This window comes from Manis javanica, chromosome X (genome assembly GCF_040802235.1).
Source record: "Manis javanica isolate MJ-LG chromosome X, MJ_LKY, whole genome shotgun sequence".
Taxonomy (NCBI): Eukaryota; Metazoa; Chordata; class Mammalia; order Pholidota; family Manidae; genus Manis; species Manis javanica.
Genome location: NC_133174.1, coordinates 141,279,338 through 141,305,525, shown reverse-complemented (window position 1 = coordinate 141,305,525; position 26,188 = coordinate 141,279,338). Strand labels below are relative to the sequence as shown.

Genomic DNA, 26,188 nt, shown 5'->3' with positions numbered 1-26,188 from the left:
CAGTTTTTAACACAATCTAAAGGTACTATTCTTTTACTCTTCTTCCTCCTCCACACTTTATGTATTAGATGTCATAATCTACATCTTTTGTATATCCCTTGACTAATACTGTGTACAGTTAATTTTACTCCTGTTTCTTTCTAACTTCATACTTGCTTAATAAGTAGTTGGTCTACTAACTTCACTGTATGTTTATTTTTCACTGATGAAATATATTTAGATGTAAGAACATTTCCATCTACAGAAGTCCCTTTAACATAGTCTGTAAGGACAGTTTAGTGCTGATGAATTCTTTTAACTCTCATTTATCTGGGAAACTTTTAATCTCTCCTTCAATTCTGAATGATAACCTGGCTGTGTAAAGGATTCTTGGTTGTGGGTTCTTCCCTTTCAATACATTAAATATTTCATGCCACTTCCTCCTGGCTTGTAATGTTTTGCTGGGAAATCTGCCTCTCTCTTGCTCTTTTAAGATTCTCTCTTAACTTTAAACTTTGCCATTTTAATTACTATATATCGGTATTGTCTTCCTTGGGTTCCTTTAGTTAGGCGGTCTCTGCCCTTCCAGGACTTGGGTGTCTATTTCCCTCCCCAGATTCGGGAATTTTTCAGCAATTATTTCTTTAAAAAGACCCTCTACTTCTTTGTCTGTCTCTTATCCTACCCCTATTATATGAATACTATTTCATTTGCAGCTGTCCCACAGCTCTCTTAGCATCCTCTTGATTCTAGAGATTTTTTATCTCTGTTCCTCAGCTTCATTGTTTTATTGTTCTCTAATTTCCATCTTATTGATTGTCTTCCCTACTTGCAGCAACCCCTTATTCATTTCTTCCATTGTATTTTTCATTTCAGTTACTGTATTCTTCAGTTCTGAGTGGTTCTTTTTCAAATCTTCTACTTCTGGGTTGAAATTGTTGCTGAGATCATTGATGCTTTCCCACAGGTCAGTGGGTGTATTTATAACTGTTAGTTTGAAATTTTTATCAAGAAGATTGGTGATCTCCATTTTATTTAGCCCTCTTTCTGGTGTTTTACGTTGTTCTTTTGTTTGGAACATATTCCTCTGCCTCCTCATTTTGTCTGGGTTTTTGTATTTCTTCCTTTGTAGAAGGCATCTCTGTTGCCCAGAAGCTCAAGACTCTTTGCTCACCAGTGCCTGGTTCTCCTTTATGATCAAGCCGTAATTCTGGGTGGGACCACTTTTCTGCCTGTCTGTGGGCAGTGGCTGATCTCTATCAGCAGAGGCTGACAGCTCACGTCTGCATGCCCTTTGTGTTCTGTGAGGTGCTTCTGCTGGGATCACTGTGGGCAGGGATCCCCTCTGCCTGCTGGGCAGAAATGGCAGCTGCTGCTGGAGTGGACACACAGTAGAGGGCCACTGCTAGGAAGAGTTGGCTGGCTGGGTCAGGTGCACAGAGATGTGTGCCATGGGGCTGAACCACCAGTGAGAAACACTTGGAGTTGGCTACCATGAGCACCTGACCAGCTGGGATAGGGAGGTGTCATCCATCTGTCCTTTCTCCTCTAGATAGAGGTCCCTCCAACCCATAGCATGCTCTCAACTGCTGGTAAATCTTTGAAACTGCCCCTTGTGTGTTGAATTTCAGCAGGACCAATGGCATGTGCCTGTCCTCCACAAGTGGCTGGAGTCTTATCCTCCCAGTGCTCCAACTCTAACTGGTGTCCAGCTCTGTTAATCACAAAAGTCTAATGCAATGTGGACTCATTTTCCAGAGCAGATCTCCAGGGCCAGGTGTGCAAGTTTTCTGAGCACTTATTCCCTCCCCACTCCATTCCTCTTCATCTGGCTTGTAGGCTGGAATAAGGGAATGGATTGGATCCTGCTTGATCACAGCTTTGGCACTTTACCCTTCTCAGTGTGGCCTTCTCTTCTTCATCAAGTGTAGCTGATCTGTTCTGCAGTCTTCAGGACATTTTCAGGGTTAGCTGTATTTGGTGTAGTTGCTTTATTCCTGTGTGGGAGGAAGTTTCCACCTTGCCTTCCTACTCCACCATCTTTTCCACCACAAATCAATCACTTGTGTTTCTGTCTTAATGTCTCCCCTATCATTTACAATTTTAATTATGTGATTCCTTACTTTCTTTTTCTTGGTAAATCTAGCTATATATTTGTTCATTTTGTCTATCTTTTCAAAACAACAGCTCTTAGTTCCATTAATCTTCTCTATTCCCTTTTTAATTTTTATTTCATTTGTTTCTGCTCTGATCTTTGTTATTTCCTTCTTCCCACTATGTTTGGGTTTCATTTGTTCTTTTTCTTTTTCCTTGAGGTATAAAGTAAGATTGTTTGAGTTCTTTCTTGTTTTCCAATGTAGGTATTTATCACCATGAACTTCCCTCTTAGAACTGCTTTTGCTGCACCTGATGAGTTTTTCTATGTTGGATTTCCATTTTCATTTTCTTAAGATACCTTTTGATTTCCTCACTGACCTACTGGTTGTTCAGTAGCATGTTGTTTAGTCTCCATGTGTTTATGAATTTTCCAGTTATCTTCTTGTAATTGTTTTCTAATTTCATAACATTGAGGTTGGAAAAGATGCACAATATGATTTCTTTTCTTTTTTTACAATCCAGATGTCTTTATTTTCTTTACATTTATCAAGCCATGAATTCATAGGGAATGGGTTCCTGAAGCTCAGGCTCCTTTCCATTTGTTCTCATAAAGTGTGCTTCTCTGTGTGGAGTTGACTGGTGTTATCAATTGAAGCCAAGTACCTTTCTCTTTGGCTTCCTTCTTTTTCTGATCATTTTCCTTTACAAGCTTCAGGAAGCTATCTTGACTCTGAGTGCTTAATATGCTCACTACATACATACATTCTCTTTGCAAGAATCTTGCCCTTGTTTGTTTACAACAATGCCAACAGCATGCTGGGTAACATTGTAGATTCTTCTTCCAGTTTTGCCATGGTAACTTTTGTGGAACATTCCTCTTTGAACAGTGCCCATTCCTTTGATGTCTACTGTATCACCTTTCTTGTAGATTTACATGTATATGGCCAAAGGAACAACTTCACATTTTCTAAAAGGTCTAAACAACATATAGTGGGTCCTTCTCTTCTTCCTTTTATGTTGGTCATATTTGCAAATTACTGGAATATGGCAGTTCTATCCAAAAGGCAATATGATTTCAGTATTTTAGAATTTTCTGAGACTTGTTTCATGACCTAACATGTGATATATCCTGAAGAATGTTCCATGTCTGTTTGAGAATAATGTGTAGTATGCTGCTGCTGGATGGAATGTTCTGTAAAGTTCTGTTAAGTTGATCTGATGTGTAAATTTAAGTACAACGTTTCCTTATTGATTTTCTTTCTGAACTATCTATCCACATTTGAAAGTACTGACATTCTCTTCTATTTTTGTATTTCTGTCCATTTCTACCTTCAGGCTTGTTAATATTTGCTTTATATTTAGGTACTGCTATATTAGATGCACAGATATTTACAAATGTTATATACTCTTGTATTGACCCCTTTATCATTACACAGTGACCTTCTTTGGGGGTGGCCCAAGTTGGTTACATAGGAAGACCCTGCACTAACTTCCTCCCACAGATATAACAAATGTAAATCTTGAACAGCTCCTTCTGGAAAAAAAAAAACTAGCTAAACTGTTCCTCTACAACAAAAGATAAAAGGACCACATCAAGACATGTAGGAGGGGCAGAAACATGGTCTTGCCAAAAACCTCACCCCAAGCATGGTGACCCACAATAGGGAAGTATCTCAAGTCCGGACTTTCTCCCAAAGGAGAAAATCGTTTGTGCCCCACATCAAACATCCCAACCCTTGGGAGCTGTATCAGAGAAATGAACCCCCAAAATGTCTGCAATAGAAAACCAATGGGACTTACATACCAGGAACTGAAAAGTTTGTAGGGAACTGAGATTCTCTTTTTAAAGGACACATATGCAGTGTCATTCACCCCAGGGCCCAGCATAAAAGCAGCAGATTAAATAGCACCTAGACAATATGTGAAAGATTCATTTCTCAGATTTTAAACCATCTTCCAGAGGGACAAGGGATGGTTGGGACCCTCTCTGGTGGTGGAGGTGCTAGTGAGCACCATTTTTGCACTCTCCCTCCACCCTCCTAATACAGGCATGCACACATGAATGCAGCATTCTCCTACTGCCTTGCTGGGGCCAGAGGGTATGAGCAGTCATGGCACTTTTCCACTCCTTGCTAAAGCTGGTAGGCATGCCCCCATGCCCTCCAGCTACATCACTAAAGCCACAGACAGTTCTTGGCAGGCTACCACCTTCAGGGCACTGCACAGACAGCAGACTGAAACAACCCCAGTCCTCCTTTGAAAAAGGTCTCTCTGTTTCCCAGAGCTTCAATCCATGGGACAGACTTCAGGTTTGCCACTCACCTAGAGACTACAGTAGAGTTCCCAGGGAACATTATCAGAGAGACACCATCATTGGACCCTACCCTGGTCTTGCTACAGGTCACTGGCAATACCCAGATGAGAGTTTATATACCTATCTGGATCCCTGATTTTTGCAACTGTCACCCAGGGGATACCTTCATAACTCCTGGTCTAGAGGCCAGCAAAGTTTACAATTGCAGCCCCATGGAACTCTATATATTTATATACTTTAAAAGCTGCAGCCTGAGGGTCTGCTTACAATCAACCTAAAACTAGGTGCTGAGTTCCTTCCCCTTGGAATACTGACAGGTCTTGTACACATCCTCAACAATAAATACCTATCAAGAATAAATCAGGCTGCTTAGACAACTCAAAGGTTTAAGAGACAACCAAGAGCTAGGGCAAGGTTGAACAATGAAGTTCATCTCCTATACAAGGCCACTCCTTCAAGTCTGAGAGATGATGCTGTTTTGTCTAATACATAGAAATGAATACAGAGAGTCAAGAAAAATGAGGAAACAGAGGAATATGTACCAAATGAAAGAACAAGAAAAAAACTTTAGGAAAGACCTCATGAAACAGATAAGTAATCTACTGATAGACTTCAAAGTAATGATAATAAAGATACCCAAAGAACATGGAAGAAGAATGGATGAAAACAGAATTTCAACAAAGAAAAGAAGAAAGTACCAAACACAAGTTACAGGGCTGAAGAATACAATAATTGACCTGAAAAATCAACGAGAGGGGTTCAACAGCAGACTAGATGAAACTGAAGAATGGATCAGCAATCTAGAAGACAGAGCAGTGGAACTCACTGAGAATAGCAAAAAGAAAAACAATTTTGAAAAGTGAATTTACCTTAAGGGACCTAAGGGACAAAATTAAGCAGAATAACATTTGCATTATAGTGGTTTCACAAGGAGAAGAGAGAGAGAAAATAGTAGAAAGCTTCATTCTTTTTTCCCCTTGTTCCTTGAGATATAAAGTTATGTTGTTTATTTAAGATTTTTCTTGTGTCTTGAGGTAGGCCTTTGTCACTATGAATGGCCTCTGGGAACTGGTTTTGCTGAATCCCATAGATTTTGGATTGGTCTATTTCCACTTTCATTTGCCTCAAGGTATTTTTCTGATTTCTCCTCTAATTTCTTCATTGACCCAATGGTTGTTCAGAAGCATATTGTTTAATCTCCACGTATTTGCAATTTTGCCAGTTTTCTTCTTGTAATTGATTTCTAGTTTCATACCATTGTGGTTGGAAAAGATGCTTGATATGATTACAGTTGTCTTAAATTTATTGAGATTTGTTTTGTGGCCTAACATGAGATTTACCCTGGAGAATGTTCCATGTGCACTTAAAAAAATGTGTATTCTGCTGCTTTTAGGTGGACTTTTCTGTATTACACTTATTAAGTCCATTTGGTCTAATGTGTCATATAAGGCTGCTGTTTCCTAATTTTCTATCTAGATGAGCTATTCATTGGTGTAAGTGCAACATTAAAATCCCCAACTATTATTGTATTGTTGTCAATTTATCCTTTTAGGTCTGTTAATATTTATATATTTTGGTGTTTTTACGTTAGGCTCATATATAATTTACAAATGCTATATCTTCTTATTAGATTGATCCCTTTGTTGTTATGTAATGCCCTTCTTTTCCTTTTATTAAAATATGTCTTTTAAAGTCTATTTTATCTAGTATAAGTATTGCTATACCAGCCTCCTTTTTGTTTCCATTTGCATGGAATATTTTTCTCTATCTCTTCATTTTCAGTCTTGTTAGTCCTTACATATGAAGTGAGTCTTATAGGCAGTATATAGATGAGGATTATTTTTTTATTCAGTCATTCTATGTCTTTTGACTGGAGAATTTAGTCCACTTACAGTTAAGGTGATTATTGATATGTATGTACTTATTGTCATTTTATTCATTGTTTTCTAGCTGTTTCATAGTTCCTATTCCTTTTTTCCTCTCTTGTTTTCTTCCTTTGTGGTTAGATTCCTTTCTCATTATATTTTGTGTGTCTACTATAGGTTTTTGCCTGGTGGTTACCATAAGATTCACATATAACGTCCTATATATATATATATAAACAGTCTGTTTAAGTTTATAGCAAATTGCATTCTAAAACTCCATATTTTACTCCCTTCCCCATTTCATTTTTTGATGTCATATTTTACATCTTTTTACTTTCTGTATCCCTTAACTAATTATTGTAGTTATAGTTAAACTTACTACTTTTGTCTTTTAACCTTCATGCTAGATTTATGTGATTAATCCACTACCTTTACCATATACTTACCTTTACCAGTGAGGTTTATACTTTCATATGTTCTGTTACTACTAATAAGTGCCTTTTCGTTTCAGTTTAAAGAAGCCCCTTTAACATTTCTTGTAAAGCCAGTTTAGTGGTGTGATGAAGTACTTTAGTTTTGCTCGTCTGAAAAGCTGTTTCTTCTTCAATTGTGAATGACAATCTTGCTGAGTAGAGTATTCTTGGTTGGAAGGTTTTTTTTCCTTTCAGCACCTTTAATATATCATGCTACTGCCTTCTCTCCTGCAAGGTTTCTGCTGAAAAATCTGCTGGTAGTCTCTTCTGGGTCTTCCCTTATACATAAGTTATTTTTCTCTTACTGCTGTTAAGATTATCTCTATCTTTAACTTTTTTTTTTGTAATCTTTTTATTTTTTTATTATTTTTTTTTGAGAGGGCATCTCTCATATTTATTGATCAAATGGTTGTTAGCAACAATAAAATTCTGTATAGAGGAGTCAATGCTCAATGCACAATCATTAATCCATCTCAAGCCTAATTCTTGTCAGTCTCCAATCTTCTGAAGCATAACGAACAAGTTCTTACATGGTAAACAAATTCTTACATAGTAAATAAGTTCTTACATGGTGAACAGTACAAGGGCAGTCATCACAGAAACTTTCAGTTTTGATCACGCATTATGAACTATAATCAGGTCAAATATGAATATTTGTTTGATTTTTATACTTGATCTATATGTGGATCCCACATTTCTCCCTTTTTTATTATTATTATTATTATTTTTAATAAAATGCTGAAGTGGTAGGTAGATGCAAGATAAAGGTAGAAAACATAGTTTAGTGTTGTAAGAGAGCAATTGTAGATGATCAGGTGTGTGCCTGTAGACTATGTGCTAATCCAAGCTAGACAAGGGCAACAAAACATTAACGGATGCAGAAGATTTCTCTCAAAACAGGGGGGTGGTGGTGAGGTTCTAAGCCTCACCACTGTTGATCCCCAATTTCTCACCTGATGGTCCCCCTGCGACTGTGCCTGTCTTAGGTTGTTCCTCCCTTGAGGAATTTTACCCGTCTCTGGCTAACCAGTCATCTTCCGGGGCCATACAGGGAGATGTAAAGTTGGTAAGTGAGAGAGAAGCCATATTGTTTGAAAAGGTTAGCTTTTTACTTTTTTGCAGATGTATGCCCTGTGGCTTCTATGCCCAGCATTTGTCTTGAGGTATCTTTACCACTTGGAAGAATTATGATACTCAGTAAATTCGATATGAGGCACGAATTCTACTTAAGGGTTGTAATTAGGAAGGAAGAAGAAAAGCTATAGGAGTAGCAGACGGAAGAAAACATGGGAAGATTGATTATTTCTTTGACGTATCTTCTTGTAGAGTAACTTCAGCATGTATAGGTTTTAAACTACTAATTAAATTGCGCACACACATTAACATAATAGGAATACAGTTACATAACCAAAGCAGATCTATAATTACCAGCCATCTCCAATGAAGCCAAGAAAACCAGATAGGCACCCTAGGCATTTGTGAAAATTTGTCTATGATATAATGGATATTGTCCAACTGTACTTGAACAGTCTGAGAGAAATCAGACAAATTAAAACAACCCATTCCTGGGAACTGTTCACATCCCATATGTTCTTTTAACAGTAGATAGTCTGTAGTTGTAAGATTTTGGAGCGCTACAACTTGCACTTCTCCTAATTCTTGGTTGAGTTCCAACAGTATAGATCCAGTCAAATTTGTTGTTTTACTGTATGCACAGGCCAGCTTAGATATCTCCTTCTTCATTCCCATGGCAAGTCCAGGAACCGGTGGGATGGATGCAGCTACAACTGCAGCATCACCTGGATCTTTGTTGAGGTTTTTTGATGATCATATTCTGGTATGACTCTTCCAGAGAGTGCTGATGTTGGAAGTTCTTCTTCATATCGTATCTTAGTTCATTTTCTGGGTAGCCAAATTAGGCTTTGATCCTCTGTATAATCACAAACAGACCCTTTGCCCTCACTTTGATATGCCCTTTATACCACTGTGTAGAACTCATTGGAGGTCACCACACAGGAACTGCTTTGTTTTTTAAGAGAAAGGAATATTATCAGAAAAGTGTACCTCCACAGCTGATCATCTGACACCCTTTAAGTGATCAAAATTAAGGATATTTAAAGCATGCATTAATCGTTGATTTACAGTTAGTTTTATCCTATCAAGGAGTAATCCCCCTTTTCTTTCTTTTTTTAGTCTTTAATCTACACTTACATGAAGAATATTATGTTTACTAGGCTCTCCCCTATACCAGGTCCCCACTATAAACCACTTTACAGTCACTGTACATGAGCATAGCAAAATGTTGTAGAATCACTTCTTGTCTTCTCTGTGTTGTACAGCCCTCCCCTTTCTCCCTCCCCCCCCATGCATGCTAATCTTAATACCCCCTTTCTTCTTCCCTCCCCTTATCCCTCGCTACCCACCCATCCTCCCCAGTCCCTTTCCCTTTGGTACCTGTTAGTCCATTTTTGGGTTCTGTAATTCCACTGCTGTTTTGTTCCTTCAGTTTTTCCTTTGTTCTTATACTCCACAGATGAGTGAAATCATTTGGTACTTCTCTTTCTCCGCTTGGCTTATTTCACTGAGCATAATACCCTCCAGCTCCGTCCCTGTTGCTGCAAATGGTAGGATTTGCCCTCTTCTTATGGCTGAGTAGTATTCCATTGTGTATATGTACCACCTCTCCTTTATCCATTCATCTACCGATGGACATTTAGGTTGCTTCCAATTCTTGGCTATTGTAAATAGTGCTGCGATAAACATAGGTGTGCATCTGTCTTTCTCAAACTTGATTGCTGCGTTCTTAGGGTAAATTCCTAGGAGTGGAATTCCTGGATCAAATGGTAAGTCTGTTTTGAGCATTTTGATGAACCTCTATACTGCTTTCCACAATGGTTGAACTAATTTACATTCCCACCAGCAGTGTAGGAGGGTTCCCCTTTCTCCACAACCTCGCCAACATTTGTTGTTGTTTGTCTTCTGGATGGCAGACATCCTTACTGGTGTGAGGTGATATCTCATTGTACTTTTAATTTGCATTTCTCTGATAATTAGTGATATGGAGCATCTTTTCATGTGCCTGTTGGCCATCTGTATTTCTTTTTTGGATAACTGTCTGTTCAGTTCCTCTGCCCATTTTTTAATTCGATTATTTGTTTTTTGTTTGTTGAGGCATGTGAGCTCTTTATATATTTTGGACATGAAGCCTTTATCGGATCTGTCATTTACAAATATATTCTCCCATACTGTAGGGTTTCTTTTTGTTCTATTCATAGTATCTTTTGCTGTACAGAAGCTTTTCAGCTTAATATACTCCCACTTGTTCATTTTTGCTGTTGTTTTCCTTGCCCGGGGAGATATGTTCAAGAAGAGATCACTCATGTTTATGTGTAAGAGGTTTTGGCCTATGTTTTTTTCCATGAGTTTAATGGTTTCATCACTTACATTCAGGTCTTTGATCCATTTTGAATTTACTTTTGTGTATGGGTTAGACAATGGTCCAGTTTCATTCTCCTACATGTAGCTGTCCAGTTTTGCCAGCACCATCTGTTGAAGAGACTGTCATTTTGCCATTGTATGTCCATGGCTCCTTTAGCAAATATTAATTGACCATATATGTTTGGGTTCATGTCTAGAGTCTCTAATCTGTTCCACTGGTCTGTGGCTCTGTTCTTGTGCCAGTACCAAATTGTCTTGATTACTATGGCTTTGTAGTAGAGCTTGAAGTTGGGGAGTGAGATCCTCCCTACTTTACTCTTCTTTCTCAGGATTGCTTTGGCTATTTGGGGTCTTTAGTGTTTGCATATGAATTTTTTAATTATTTGTTCCACTTCATTGAAGAATGTTGCTGGTAGTTTGATAGGGATTGCATCAAATCTGTATATTGCTTTGGGCAGGATGGCCATTTTGATGATATTAATTCTTCCTAGCCACGAGCATGGGACGAGTTTCCATTTGTTAGTGTCCCCTTTAATTTCTCTTAAGAGTGACTTGTAGTTTTCAGGCTATAGGTCTTTCACTTCTTTGGTTAGGTTTATTCCTAGGTATTTTATTCTTTTTGTTGCAATTGTGAATGAAATTGTTTTCCTGATTTCTCTTTCTATTGGTTCATTGTTAGTCTATAGGAAAGCTACAGATTTCTGTGTGTTAATTTTGTATCCTGCAACTTTGCTGTATTCCGATATCAGTTCTAGTAGTTTTGGAGTGGAGTCTTTGGGGTTTTTTATGTACAATATCATGTCATCTGCAAATAGTGACAGTTTGACTTCTTCCTTACCAATCTGGATTCCTTGTATTTCTTTGTTTTGTCTGATTGCCGTGGCTAGGACCTCCAGTACTGTTAAATAACAGTGGGGAGAGTGGGCATCCCTGTCTAGTACCCGATCTCAGAGGAAATGCGTTCAGCTTCTCGCTGCTCAGTATAATGTGGGCTGTGTGTTTATCATATATGGCCTTTATTATGTTGAGGTACTTGCCCTCTATTCCCATTTTGCTGAGAGTTTTTATCATGAATGGATGTTGAATTTTGTCAAATGCTTTTTCAGCATCTGTGGAGATGATCATGTGGTTTTTGTCTTTCTTTTTGTTGATGTGGTGGATGATGTTGATGGATTTTCGAATGTTGTACCATCCTTGCATCCCTGGGATGAATCCCACTTGGTCATGATGTATGATCCTTTTGATATGCTGTTGAATTCTGTTTGCTAATATTTTATTGAGTATTTTTGCATCTACATTCATCAGGGATATTGGTTTGTAATTTTCTTTTTTGGTGGGGTCTTTGCCTGGTTTTGGTATTAGGGTGATGTTGGCTTCATAGAATGAGTTTGGGAGTCTTACCTTCTCTTCTATTTTTTTGGAAAACTTTAAGGAGAATGGGTATTATGTCTTCTCTGTGTGTCTGATAACATTCCGAGGTAAATCCGTCCAGCCCCGGGGTTTTGTTCTTGGGTAGTTTTTTGATTACCGTTTCAATTTCTTTGCTCATAATTGGTTTGTTTAACTTTTGTATTTCTTCCTTGGTCAGTCTTGGAAGGTTGTATTTTTCTAGGATGTTGTCCATTTCTTCTAGGTTTTCCAGCTTGTTGGCATATAGGTTTTCACAGTAGTCTTTAATAATTCTTTGTATTTCTGTGGAGTCTGTCGTGATTTTTCCTTTCTCATTTCTGATTCTGTTGATTTGTGTTGATTCTCTTTTTCTCTTAACAAGTTTGGCTAGAGGCTTATCTATTTTGTTTATTTTCTCAAAGAACCAGCTCTTGGTTTCATTGATTTTTGCTATTGTTTTATTCTTCTCAATTTTGTTTATTTCTTCTCTGATCTTTATTATGTCCCTCCTTCTGCTGACTTTAGGCGTCATTTGTTCTTCTTTTTCCAGTTTTGATAATTGTGATGTTAGACTATTCATTTGGGATTGTTCTTCCTTGTTTAAGTGTGGCTGGATCGCTATATACTTTCCTCTTAAGACTGCTTTCGCTGCGTCCCACAGAAGTTGGGGCTTAGTGTTGTTGTTGTCATTTGTCTATATATTCCTTGATCTCTATTTTGATTTGTTCATTGATCCATTGATTATTTAGAAGCATGTTGTTAAGCCTCCATGTGTTTGTTAGCGTTTTTGTTTTCTTTGTAGAATTTATTTCTAGTTTTATACCTTTGTGTTCTGAAAATTTGGTTGGTAGAATTTCAATATTTTGGAATTTACTGAGGCTCTTTTTGTGAGCTAGTATGTGGTCTATTCTGGAGAATGTTCCATGTGCACTTGAGAAGAATGTATATCCTGTTGCTTTTGGATGTAGAGTTCTATAGATGTCTATTAGGTCCATCGTTCTAGTGTGTTGTTCAGTGCCTGTGTGTCCTTACTTATTTTCTGCCCAGTGGATCTATCCTTTGGGGTGAGTGGTGTGTTGAAGTCTACTAAAATGAATGCATTGCAGTCTATTTCCCTCTTTAGTTCTGTTAGTATTTGTTTCACAAATGCTGGTGCTCCTGTATTGGGTGCATATATATTTAGAATGGTTATATCCTCTTGTTGGACTGAGCCCTTTATCATTATGTAGTGTCCTTCTTTATCTCTTGTTACTTTCTTGGTTTTGAAGTCTACTTTGTCTGATATTAGTACTGCAACCCCTGCTTTCTTCTCACTGTTGCTTGACTGAAATATGTTTTTCCATTCCTTGACTTTTAGTCTGTGCATGTGTTTAGGCTTGAGGTGAGTTTCTTGTAAGCAGCATATAGATGGGTCTTGCTTTTTGATCCATTCTATTACTCTGTGTCTTTTGATTGGTGCATTAAGTCCATTTACATTTAGGGTGACTATTGAGAGATATGTACTTATTGCCATTGCAGGCTTTAGATTCGTTGTTACCAAAGGTTCAAGGTTAGCTTCTTTAGTATCTTACTGCCTAACTTAGCTCGCTTATTGAGCTGTTATATACCCTGTCTGGAGATTCTTTTCTCCTCTCCCTTCTTATTCCTCCTCCTCCATTCTTCATATGTTGTGTGTTTTGTTCTGTGCTCTTTCTAGGCGTGCTCCCATCTAGAGCAGTCCCTGTAGGATGCCCTGTAGAGGTGGTTTGTGGGAAGCAAATTCCCTCAGCTGTTGCTTGTTTGGGAATTGTTTAATCCCGCCATCATATTTAAATGATAGTCGTGCTGGATAGAGTATCCTTGGTTCAAGACCCTTCTGTTTCATTGCATTAAATATATCATGCCATTCTCTTCTGGCCTGTAGGGTTTCTGTCGAGAAGTCTGATGTTAGCCTGATGGGTTTTCCTTTATAGGTGACCTTTTTCTCTCTAGCTGCCTTTAAAACTCTTTCCTTGTCCTTGATCCTTGCCATTTTAATTATTATGTGTCTTGGTGTTGTCCTCCTTGGATCCTTTCTGTTGGGGGTTCCGTGTATTTCCGTGGTCTGTTCGATTATTTCCTCCCCGTTTGGGGACGTTTTCAGCAATTATTTCTTCAAAGACACTTTCTATCCCTTTTCTTCTCTCTTCTTCTGGTACCCCTATAATATGGATATTGTTCCTTTTGGATTGGTCACATAGTTCTCTTCTATCTTTTACTTTTGACAATGTATTATATTGTGTCTCAGTGTAGATTCTTATTTGGGGACTCTGGGATTCCTAGATCTGGATGTCTGTTTCTTTCTCTTATGTCAGAGTAATTTTCAGCCATTATTTCTTCAAATAAGCTTTCTGTCTCTTCCTATATCTTCTTTTGGGACCTCTGTGATGTCAAATTGGTCTTCCTGATGGAGTCCCATAATTCCCTTAAGCTGTCTTCATTCTTTTTCATTTTTTTTTTCTTTTTGCTCCTCTGATTAGATAAATTCCACTTCCTTGTATTTTAGTTACGGATACTTTATTCCACTTTATCTGTACTCCTGTTGAACCCCTCTATTGAAATTTTCAGTTCAGTTATTGTATTTTTCTGCCCTTAATTTCTGTTTGGAACTTTTTAATATTTTCTGTCTCTTTGTTGAAACTTTCACTTTGTCATGCATTGTTCTCCTGACCTTGGTGAGCATCTTTTGGCCATTATTTTGAACTCTATCATATAAATCATTTATCTCAACTTTATTAAGATCTGTTTCTGGAGTTTTATCTTGTTCTTTCTTTGTTTAGAACACATTCCTGTTTTGTCAGTTTCCTTGATTCTGTTGGTTTCTGCACAATGAATAAAACAGTCAATTCTCCTATTCTTGACAGAGTGCTTTTGTGTAGATGATGAACTTTATCATTCATCCTCGTCCTAGCTCTTGGTTGTCTCTCAAACCTTTGTGATTTTCTAAGCTATCTTCTTTTTTCTTAGTATCTCCCAAGAGTTGACGGTATGCCAAGACCTGTCAGTGTCCCAAAGAGGAGGATCTCACTCAGCACCTAGATGCAGGCTAATTAGAAGCTAGACTCTAAAGCAGCAGCCCTTTCTTCTACCTGGGATACCAGACTGTAGCTAGGTCTGCTATGCTGTAGCAGGGATTGCTCCCACAAAGGGAAACACCTGAGAGGTTGTAAATCATTCTATGAAAAAGAAATCTTTGTTAGTACAACCCCTCTTTCCCATCTCAGCTTGGTGAAGAGAAAGCTCAGATCTTTCTCCAATGCATATATGAAATTTAGCCAAAGGAATGGGAATTAGGTAAAACATCCTATCATAAGGTGGGAGAAACAAGCTAGAACCTAACTTCTATCCCTTCTCTCCAGATTGTCTAATGAAAAATTAAATATGTTCAGCACACAGTGGTGATCTCTACAGTCTTATAATCTTGAGAGAACACTGACTTATTATTGTCACCTCACCTCTGGGACAAGTAATGACTATAGGGAAAGCTTTACATAAAATTTCTCAGTAAACCTCAGATGTTTTTAACATGTGTTTGAGATCTTTCTTTCTCATGATTTCTTAGGTACAACAACTATGACCGGGCTGTCATCAATACCATACCTTATGATGTTGTCCACCGTTGGTATACAGCACACTGGACTCTTAACAGTAGAGTTGAGGAGACCTGAGAATGAGTTTTGGGTCAAACTAAAGCCTGGAAGGATGGGTGCCAAACTTGAAATGTCAAGTAAGCTTTTTATACTGAAGCAATGAATGATATGAGTCATAATCTTGCGAAGGAAAAAGAGAGAAAGTCCTAGGTATTGGCGCTGGTCCTGCTACTCACTCACTGGATGACAGACATCAAAGCAGACCCTACCCCATATGTAGGCATCAGTGACTCTATTTGTATGATGAGGGGATTGAACTAGATGGTCCCTAGGGGTCCTCCCAGCTTTATGATTCCTTTTTTTTTTTTTTTTTTTGCTCTTTATGGTTTCTCTGGATAAAGAATATTTTCAGCTTAGCATAAAACAATGAAATACTTTAACGCTTTGAGAAAGTGCATAATAAGAATTAAAGAGAAGGAAAACAAAAAGAAGCCAATTGTGTGATTTGCTTTCATGAGAGAACAATTATTCAAGAAGTGCAAGGCCTATTACTTACTGTTGCCTTTGTAACTGCCATTTAACCCACTACAGAGCTATGCACATCCTACTTTCCAAATGTTTGTTTAATCTCAAAAGAAAATGCCTCATTAAATGTAACCAGAGAACAACCTAAATTTTTCCTTTAAAATGATCTCTTCTGATTAGCGTTCCTTGGTCTGCACTTGTTCTAATGGTTTGTTTCTTTTCTCTTTTTGCTCATTACAGGTTCTGTTTATAGACAACTAGCGTGTCCTACATGGCAGGGAATCCTTCACTGGTTACCGCCAACTCTGTGGCTGCTATTTAACAAGGGATGATGTATTAAACACTGCTCGTCTCTTGGGGCTTTAGGCTTAATATTGACAGCACTGGTATTATGAACACACTTGGCACCCTGGCTACCAGTATTTTATATGAACAGAATAGTATTGTGTCAAAACCCATTTCAAATTGTCTCCTTATCCCTTCACATAAAACAGAAGTCACCACTTTCTCTAGTAGGGAAACCCATTAGAGAGATGCTTCCAGTTATCTGATATCAGTCATTTAGTGTGATACTCTCTTCTCCAAGTTGTAAACATGAGGTCATTTGTTTTTTAGACATTTTGATATAATTTTTGTCAATCTACTTCAGAAATACAATGTCCACGCTGACAGGGAAACAAAAATAGTCACTAGGTAAAAATTTATTGCAACTAGATCGGTTAGAACAAAATGCATTCTAGGAATAACAGTCTTGATAAAGCAGTGATTTGCAAAACTTTTGGTCTTAGGATACCTTAACACTCTTAAAAGTCATTGAAGACCTTAAGAGTTTTGGGGTGTTGGTTATATCTAGTGATACTAATTGTAGTAGATACTAAGACGGAGAAGGGTTTAAAATTCAAAAACACAAAAGCACACATTCCTTGGCTATCACAGAGATGACATCATCACATGTCACATAGCCTCTGGAAAAGTCCTCTATACATTCAATAGATAATGAGAATAGAAAAGACAAATATCATCTTAGTGTTATTATAAAAAAATTGTTCTTAACCCACAGACCCACTTAAAGTGTTTCAAGGACCCTCCAGGTTTCTTCAGACCGCACTTTGAGAACCAGTGGGCTAGGGGATACCTTGGGACAGTCCTTTACATAAGCCTGTGGATTAAAGAGTTTAGTTGAAACCCTAGATTTTTCTCTATAGTCACTAGATCTACAGACACCATAGGAATTCCTTAATAGCACAAGCTCCGTGATAAGGTAAGAACTGAATATAAACATAGTGTTTTATCTTGTCAAAAAGATCATCTCCATCCAAGTCATCTTTTGAGGGATTAAACTAAAGAGTCACAATAGCTCCTGTGGAACAAACCCATCAGTTGCAGAAAGTTTTTAGAGACTTCTGAGGTCCCATATGATAATTCATACATCCATACACATACACACACAACACAGGAGAGTGCAGAGGGTTAGTCTATAAGATTGTTCATGGAACTCATCATCATGGATGATGTACCTCCAAAGATATGGAGTCATCCAAACTTTCATTCTGGCTTTTGATGGATTTAGGATACAATCTGTTCTCCACTTCTGCAGATTTCTTATAACTTTTTTTCCCTCTCTTAAAATATTATGCATGATAATTGCCAAGATTTGACTGGATTAAGGATAATACATTGCTTCTTTTATTTTTTTAATGGCTTCTTTTATATATGGAGACTCAGAGATAAGTATGAAGCTTATTTCGCCCCGGCTGTCATTGCAATGAAAGCTGTATACAATAATAACTGCATTGACCACTGTAGATGATGAACAAGAATCCAGGGCAGGGTGTGCACAAGAGGGAAACCAAGCAAAACATTAGTGAGTATAGGAGTCACAAAGCAAAGCAACGTCAGTATTCTGACAGAAAGAGCCTTACTTGATGTTTCAAGGAGTTACTAGTTCACATTTAGAAATTCACTTTATTGACCCATCTAGTGCTCCAAAATATGTTCACAAAAGATTTCTGCACTTTATTTGTACTATATGGGAATCTTCATGGGTCTTCCATGAAATCTGTTTCCCTCTTAGGTCAAAGGATTGATAAAGTTCAGGCCTGAAAAAGTATATACCCATTAGCAATCAAAACAGAAGTAACATTTTAATATGCAATCTTTTCTGTCTAGTTGTATGTACTTCTAAAATATGTCACCATTAGTCTACATCAGGATATTTACCTTTCTTGAAGTTTTGCCCAAATATCCCTTAAAATTATACTATAGCTGAGGTCAGCATTGATTAATGAGAAGCAAAGGATATATTCATGGCCCTGGAAAGATAAGGATACGGACGAATTTTCTCCCTTACTTAAGTATTCCTTTTACCTTCTGTCTACCCTGGGACCTTGATTCTTTAATTATTTCATCTTCACTTTCCTAAATTTTCAATCAATACTTGTCTACAACATACTCCCTTCAGAGGGAGAAAAAAAGGAAGGGATTTATTTGAATGCACTGAATTCATGGTGCACTGAAGATTTTCTATGTGAAATGTTTCTTTTTTTGCATCTCTTTCTAGTGTCCCTGAGAATGAAAGCACAGGTGTATGTCTACCAAGCTCACTGTAGTCACTCCTACCTTTTGTTATGATGTAACAGAATCAGTAGAGTCTAGAGCACAGGAACCTAACATAGTGTTTCATAATACAAATTTGTTGGAATAAGAATAAATTAATGAATCCTTTTCAAAGAAACTCATCAAAAATTGCCACACTGTAACTATGTTCTTTTGTGATTGGCTTAACTGGCACCGAATTTTGTTCTAGAGTGACCAACCATCCAAGTGTGACCAGGACTGACAGGTTTCCTGGATGCAGAACTTATTTTTTTTTTTATTAAGGTATCATTGATATACACTCCTATGACGGTTTCACAAGAAAAACAATGTGACCACCACATTCACCCCCATTATCAAGTCCCCCCATACTCTATTATAGTCACAGTCTACCAGTGTAGTAAGATGCACAGAGTTCCCACTTGTCTTCTCTGAGCTACACTGTCTTCCCTGTGACCCCCTATACACCATGTGCACCCATCATGATACCCCACAATCCCCTTCTCCTTCCCTCTCCGTCCACCCACCCTCATCCCTCCCCTTTGGTAACCACTAGTCCCTTCTTGGAGTCTGTGAGTCTGCTGCTATTTTGTTCCTTCAGTTTTGCTTTGTTGTTATACTCCACAAATGAGGGAAATCATTTGGCACTTCTTTCTCTGCCTGGCTTATTTCACTGAGCATAATGTCCTCCAGCTCCATCCATGTTGTTGCAAATAGTAGGATTTGTTTCTTTCTTATGGCTGAATAGTATTCCACTGTGTATATGTACCACCTCTTCATTGTGTATATGTCCACCACTGATGGACACTTAGGTTGCTTCCATATCTTGGCTATTGTAAAAAGTGCTGCGATAAACATACGGGTGCATATGTCTTTTTGAATCTGAGAAGTTGTATTCTTTGGTCACCCTACCTTATTGTCACTAGCCATGTATTTTTATTTAGTATTCATTGGTTCCCATTTCTGACCAAGTGCTTGTGTATCACAACCTATTGTAGTCCATGATGAAAAAAAAATGTTGAACTATGGCGTGTTATGGTGATTCCCAAAGTAGGATCCCCAGACCAGCACCATCAGCATCATTTGAGAACTTGTTAGAAATGAAAATTCTCAGGCCCCACCCCAGACTTATTAAATCAGAAAATCTGAGGATGGAGCCCAACAGTTAGTGTTTTAATAAGACGTCAAGAGTATACTGATGCCTGTGGGTAAAATTGTAACACTTCCAGAGAGTATCTTGCCAGCTTCAGTGCATTTGCATATCCTCAGGGGTGGAGAGAAGTTCGTCCCATGTCAGTGGGTAATTACCTGGGCAACCCAGGGCATGCCTGAACCTGAGAGGTTAAGGGGAGGGGCTGGTGTGCTAGCTTGATGGCTTCTTCCAGAGCGGAGGAAAAAGACAGCCCGTGACTGCAGTTTGTGAGCAATAAACGGGTTTGAAACTTTATTTCTCCCTTTGACTATTATTTCGGTTTTTAGAGGTATTTTGACCCAAGATTTCCTCTCCCCGACTTACACCACTGGAGGGAAGCGGCTTGCTGCCACTGACCCACTGAATGATTTGAGGCATATGGGTACAGTAAGGAAAATACCTGCTTCACAGCGTTTTCTAACAAATCGTGATTATTAAATGTTTGCAGCACATAATGACCAATAATAAGAGCTAACTCTCACATAATGCTTTTCATGTGCCAGACACTCATCTATGTGTTGTCAAGGTCCACAGCAACCATATCCCCATTTTATAAATGAAGAAATAGAGGCAATGAGAGATTTAAGTGGCTTACCCAAGGTCACACAGCTAAATGAGTTTCAGAATTTAGATTAGTATCTTGATATCTGGCCATAGAGACAATACTTTTAATAATATGCCATACTGACACAATCTAGCTGATGACTCATAGACAATAATTATCATCCCCACTTTCACAGTTGCCGGAGTCCAGCTCCAGTGAGTCCAGGAGTCCCTGAAGGAGGAACGGCGTCGGCGACTGAGCAAATGAGGACACAGACACTAGCAAAGTTAAGCTGAGCCTGGCCTTTAATGAAAAGTAGCAGACTGTTTTTATACTCTTTGATTACATAAAGTACAGATATTAATCATTTGACATACAGCATGGTTACATGAGTTTGGAAAATGAAATTAAATCATTTGGCATGTCCTAGCAGTTGACTTTTTCTGAGTAAGCTTTGTTTCTAGTCATTGCGGTTAAAAAGTCTTACAAAGGTTGGGTAGGTGCCAGACTCTTGTTTTTTTTTTACAGATGACTAAAGTTCACTATTTTATTGTTTTTATGTAGGGCCCTCATTCTTTCATAGCTATACTCCCATTCCTCATCTCCGGTAGGAAAGAAAGAGGCTCTCTCCAAAAGGACACGACTTTTTGGCAGGCAGGGACAAATTTCATGGACTGTGCCTCGGACCCATTTTCAGTAAAACTTACAATGAAGATTTTTCTGATCTGGAGTCAGGTAATGCCCTGTTCTCATTTGTTTTATAGTTTGCCAGTCTGTTCTTTGGCGGGCTAGCCACAGAATATCATTTGTTCTCTGTACCCAGCTGTCACCATCAATCACTGAATATGCCATTTGGAGGCCACGTAGGGGCGGGGGAAGGAACCTCAACCCAGGCAAATTTTCCGTATCTTTTTTCTCATAAACTTGGGTCCAGTACTCATGGGGTCTCACTTTCCCATCACTGGGGGTAGTCACAGGGCAGTAGTGGTTTTTTCCAATTTCCTTTAGGGTCAATACCCAAAATTTTCAGGGACAGTTGGATATGGCCTCTTCTGTGAATGGGCAGCTTGAATTTAAGCTGAAATAAGCAAATTTATTAGGAGGGACATTTTGAGCAGGAGGGATATCGGGGTTGCTCCCCTGGGAAGGCTGCGGTGCAGCCCCTTCCATCCGACTGCCGGGACTGTGTCATCAGGCCAGCGGTTCGGACCGGCTCCCGACACACGGTCATTGCAACAAAGTGTTAGGAGAACCATGAGAATATCTGGACTGCTTTTGCAAATAGTTTGCACACATCCACCAAAAAAACCCACTTTCTAAAAAGTGTCTTTCATCTTCTCTAATTTTACATCTTCCACAGGTGGAAGCTTGATGATAGAAGGAAATCAATCTCTTTAGCATATTTCCTTCTTACTGCATTCTTGCGAAACACCAGTCAGTTGTTAGGATCAAAACCATTTAACAAGACATATTCATGTCACTGCTCCAGGAAGCTCTTGGGCACCTTAGCTCAGCTTGTAGTTGTGAGTCAGGCTTGTCTGTGTCCTCAGCTCCTTAGGACTGCAACAGCTCACCAGACCCAAAGACCCCGGCAAATTTTCTAGTAGTTTTGTTTGTCAGATTTACATTCAGGGGTTCCTGGGTTTGTGGGCAGTTCCATCCTAGACCTTGGCTTTAAGCAGTGAGCCTAGCTTTTGTCCTGCATCTTGCTCAAAGTACTTTTAGATCATTATGCCCTGCAGGAGCTTAACTTCTGGCTATCATTATTTGCTTCTAGTCCAGCAAGCCTGCCAGTTCAACACAGAAACAATTATCTTTTTTTGTCTACACAATTCTTTTCCTAGTTTACCTTTTTGTATTTTGTCCATCATTGCCATGTGTTTGGCATTGCAGGCCATCCATAGCATGAACTCACTGTACCATCTTGGGCTTACAAAATATGACTGTACACTTTCTTGATGATTCAGGCTTATTGTTATGACTATATTTGTGACAGACCGTGAAGCGGTATAAAATCCTATCTTGATTAATGGAATCCAAGCTCCCTTTCTGAAAAAAAATAATCAGGCATCTTTTATAATCATGAAAATTGTCTTTAGCTGTGTCGGTGTTGTATCATATAGATTAATGGTGGCGTTCTGACTTACTCTCTGTGTGGGTAGATAAGCATGGCAATTTATCCCGCGCGCAACTGAAGATCACAATGCTATGCAGACCTGATGAGTCAGTGAAGGTTTTCCTCTGTAAGCCCCATCTTTTTCCAGGGTCTACTCTTTGTCCCACTGATGGTGGCCACTCCCTCCAACTCAGGTACTCAGTACCCTCTCACTTGGTGCTTTCTAGCTTCCTCTCTAATGCCTTGACTGAGGCAGTGTGGTGGTGTAGGACGAGGATGGACTTCGACCAACCTGGGCTTGAATTCCACCTCTGCCTCTTATTAGCCTGGTGGATTTTTAGAAGCTACTTTCCCTCCTTGAGCCTCTGTTTCTCCATCTGAGGAATGCCATCTACCTGAGAAAGCTGTGATGAAGAATGAAATAAGATCATGTATACAAAGTGTCTACCACAGTGAACAGCACATAATAAACAGTACTTAGTAATTGTTTATCATTGTTGCCAGTATTGTTATTTGAGCAAACAGGAGGGACCAGTGCTAGCCTGTGTTTTTGACAGAAATCATCTTTCTACTTAGAAGAAGCAAAGTTATGAGAGTCTGAGTCGGGAAAGCATGTCTAAATGGTAGGGGTCAGAGAGAGTATACAGGTCATAAAGTGCAGACATATTGGCAAGGCATCTGGACTTCGGGCACAGCCTGAATATTTATGGATAGGACATTGGTTCAGGGTAGTGTGATTGTGTGATTTTTATTCTTTTTGTTAATGTGGTGTAAGACGTTGATTGATTTATGAATATTGTACCATCCTTGCATCCCTGAAATAAATCCCTAAGATTCTGGCAGCTGGAAGAGTCTTCTTAGGGTCAGAGTTGGAGAAGCTGAGATTTACAGCTTGCAGGATGTATACATCCACTTAGCCGTCTGTTTTCAATATGGGACTTGAGTCCTTGGCTGGGTTTAGGAACTCCCAGTCCACAGTCTCTCTGCTTTACACTTTCCAAGGAATAACACTGCGGACTTCTGTCAGGGAAGGGAAGGGCCAGCCCCTCAATGCAGGCAGGCATCAACTTCAGGAGGGGATTTGGAAAGGAGAATAAGGATATTGACATTGGAGCGTCCCCTCAAAGGTCCCCGGAGGATTAATCTACAATGAGGTTCACAGTTTGATACTGTGAAGTAGGGCGGGAGGAGGAGGAGACTCGTGCAGTTGAGGAAGGGAGGGAGGCCTGAGCATTCATGTTACTGCAGGGGAAGGAGCCAGTCAAGACAAAATGGAGAGAGGAGATTCTGAAGAGAAGAGGTGATAGAGTGAAACGTGTGAGGACGCAGGGTGGTATGGACACCAGAGCATGAGTAGAGGAACAAGAAAGAACACCTTTAGTCTCCACTAGGATGATTCATGATGAAGGTCAAGTCATACATGGTATCACGGAGGGCTAGGGATTTCACGGCCAAGTACTGAAGCTAGCTTCTTAAAAAAAAAGATGTCAAGATGTGGCTTGGCTGCAGAGTCGGGGCAAGTTGGCTGAAAAATGAAACTGGCAGTTTCATGTACTCAGATTTCCAACTGTGCTCTGATGTCCAAGGCTATCACTTAAAACAAGAAATAGGGAACTCCAGTCAAGATTCCTCTGTATAAGAATTTTATTAATGCCAGAAAGTAAATAGTAAAAACACAATGAATTTTTAGAAATCAGCAAGATGGTGGGTACAAAGACGGTGTGAATAGGAGCCAAGGTGGCCTTACTCTGCAGTGAAGCAGCCTGGACACTGGGCCCCACAGGATCTCTCTGTATCCTTGTAGCCAAGCTCTTTGCTGGGCCCAGGGCTCCTCCCTCCTGATGCGCTTTGTGGCCGTGGGGCCTTGGAGGCTTGGGGGGGTCCCTCAGTGCCCCATTCTGCACAACCCCCTATAGGGAGGAATTTCCCAACAAAGTGAGATAGAAGGAAACCAAGCAAAAAGGATCACCAAGCGCACTGGGGAACTGACTGCTGTTCCACTGATTCCCAAATCTTCTCAGAAGGTGTACCCTGCACAGTGACCAGACACGCCATGTACACTCGGGATCATTTCTGCTACAAAGCCCTCCAACTGTCAGACCCTGGTGAGATCACAGACCTATGTCACACATGCACTGTGTCCTCCAGCACCGTGGTGATTCCTTTGCGAGGCACACACACTGCCATCAGCTCAAACGCTACCCAGCCTTTGCATCCTCGAGTCACTGCCTTGGTGTGGCCATCCATTAGCAGTTTTCTCAAAGCAGGACATAATCCCATACACACTGGCAATGAGGCTCAAGTCATCCTTTCGTTTAAAACCCTAATTAATCACTTCTAAGCAAGACAGTTCATGTGTGTGTTGCTTTGTGCAGTAAATATGTTCCTTGAAATATTTTATAGAAAGAGATTTTTTTTAAAGTCAATTGGGTCATATTTTTACTATCAACAGAAGTTTAGCTGTATTTTCTTTTCTGATCTATATTCAATCTGGTATGGTTTTTGATACTAGGACATACAATTTTTCTACATGAGCCCGTGTCAGGTAATCAAAAACCTGAACCGAGATGCCCCATACATGAGGAATCTACCATCTATGGGAACTAGCAGGCTGCACCCCTGGATTCTTGCCTGAGGCTGTGACGCATTTACAAGCACCACAGGGAAGGCCGCAGTCCTGTTGGGCTCTGGCCTGTGTGTGTGACAGAGCTGGCTGAGGGGCACAGTGAGCCTGTCATGGTCCCAACCTGGCTCTAAAAGGATTCTTAACTCAGTTAAATCACTCAGCAATTTTCCTCCACCTTGCTCCAGGAAGCAAAGGATGTCACCAGATCCTGCTGCTTTGAACATCAAAATTACTTCTTTTTTGGTCTGAAAAACCAAGACTGGTATTTACTCACTCTTACATTAGTGTAAAACTGTGAAACCCTACAGCACATAGAAGATGCAGCACAGTCGGCACAGCACATGCACCTTCTGGCTGCAGGGGCTCCAGTGATCAGGAAGGAGCGTTAAGGACAATCCCATGTCCAGGTGAGACTTATCCCTGGTCCCCTGAACCCCCTGTGCCCATAAAGAAAGGGGTGACATAATACCCTCACTGCAAAGGGGTTATCTTTGCCGTCAGATTCTAGCCATCACTAAAGCAGAAGGTAAAAATTTGCTAGAAACCTGAGAATGGAACTTGTTTGTTTGTTCTCTGATCCTTTCACTGCTCAAAAGCTTGGGTCCAGGTTCAAGTTATGCCTTCCCTAAGGTGGCAAATATTCTGCCAGCATTAGCTGGCTCAAGGGACCAAACAATCCAAGAGCAGACTGCACAGTGACCAGAGGGAGGTATTTGTAGCGGTGACTACTGACTTCTCCGTTTGAACACCACGTAAAGAAACCCTGGCTTGCCACACATACCTTATAAATATAAAAGCACCTGCTCAAAATTCTATGAAAGGGAGAGAGGATAACTCATCTCACGTCTGCACATTTCCCACGTTTCAGACATTGACCGAATTGATAAATTTCCTCAGAATTCTCAGAAGCATGTAAACTGGAATGAGCCTGCAATGGGCGGCCCAGCCGGCTCTACTTGAAGCCTGATGCTGTCTTGGCTCCATGAGTGATCTTGGGCAAAGTGCTCCCACCTCTGGTTTTCAGTTTTCTTCAAAGTGGGAGCAGCAAACTCTACCAAGCCTAGCTTCTGAGGTCTTTTAGTGGGAGAAATGGGATGATGCGTGTGAGAGCATGCTGGAAAAAGGCCAGCAGGGACAGAATACCCAGGCACCGGTAGCTGCTGACCCATGATGCCCTCAGAGCCAGCAGTGTCATCTCACTGGTCCATCATGGAACCCAAGACTCACTGCCCATCAGCTGAACTGTCTTCGGGACAGAAGTGATTTGTCCACTGGAGTCTTTGCAGTAAGGAGTGCAAATATTGCCACCATTGCTAGCTTTGATCTCCTCAACAGTGTCTTCAGGGGCCAGAACAAGATGGTCTCCAGGGACCTCTCTGCTAGGTTAACTTACGATTCCAGTGGAAGCACAGGAGAGAGGTCAGAAT

General features: G+C 39.8%; 2 protein-coding genes and 1 pseudogene across 8 annotated transcripts in view; 1 reads left to right on the top strand and 2 right to left on the bottom strand.

Annotated features, from left to right (window-relative positions):
- The window catches only part of TMLHE (trimethyllysine hydroxylase, epsilon), a 104,339-nt gene extending 83,890 nt beyond the window's left edge, over window positions 1–20,449 (top strand). The window contains exons 8-9 of one of the 2 annotated variants that reach the window (XR_012127477.1): window positions 15,136–15,300; window positions 15,929–20,449. Coding sequence is in view for 1 of the 2 variants with exons in the window: in XM_073227856.1 (XP_073083957.1) it covers window positions 15,136–15,241 (106 nt within the window). In the remaining variant the exon portion in view is untranslated. Of the gene's footprint in view, window positions 1–15,135 lie in introns of both variants that reach the window. The other variant, XM_073227856.1, reaches the window with a different exon arrangement.
- On the bottom strand, window positions 255–3,725 carry LOC140847509 (large ribosomal subunit protein eL21-like; annotated as a pseudogene).
- The window catches only part of GAB3 (GRB2 associated binding protein 3), a 117,339-nt gene continuing 111,364 nt past the window's right edge, over window positions 20,214–26,188 (bottom strand). For all 6 annotated transcript variants that reach the window (XM_037025028.2, XM_037025027.2, XM_037025029.2 and 3 more), the window contains exon 11: window positions 20,214–24,045. In XM_037025028.2, coding sequence (XP_036880923.2) covers window positions 24,021–24,045 — 25 coding nt within the window. In that variant the 3' untranslated portion in view covers window positions 20,214–24,020. The remainder of the gene's footprint in view (window positions 24,046–26,188) is intronic.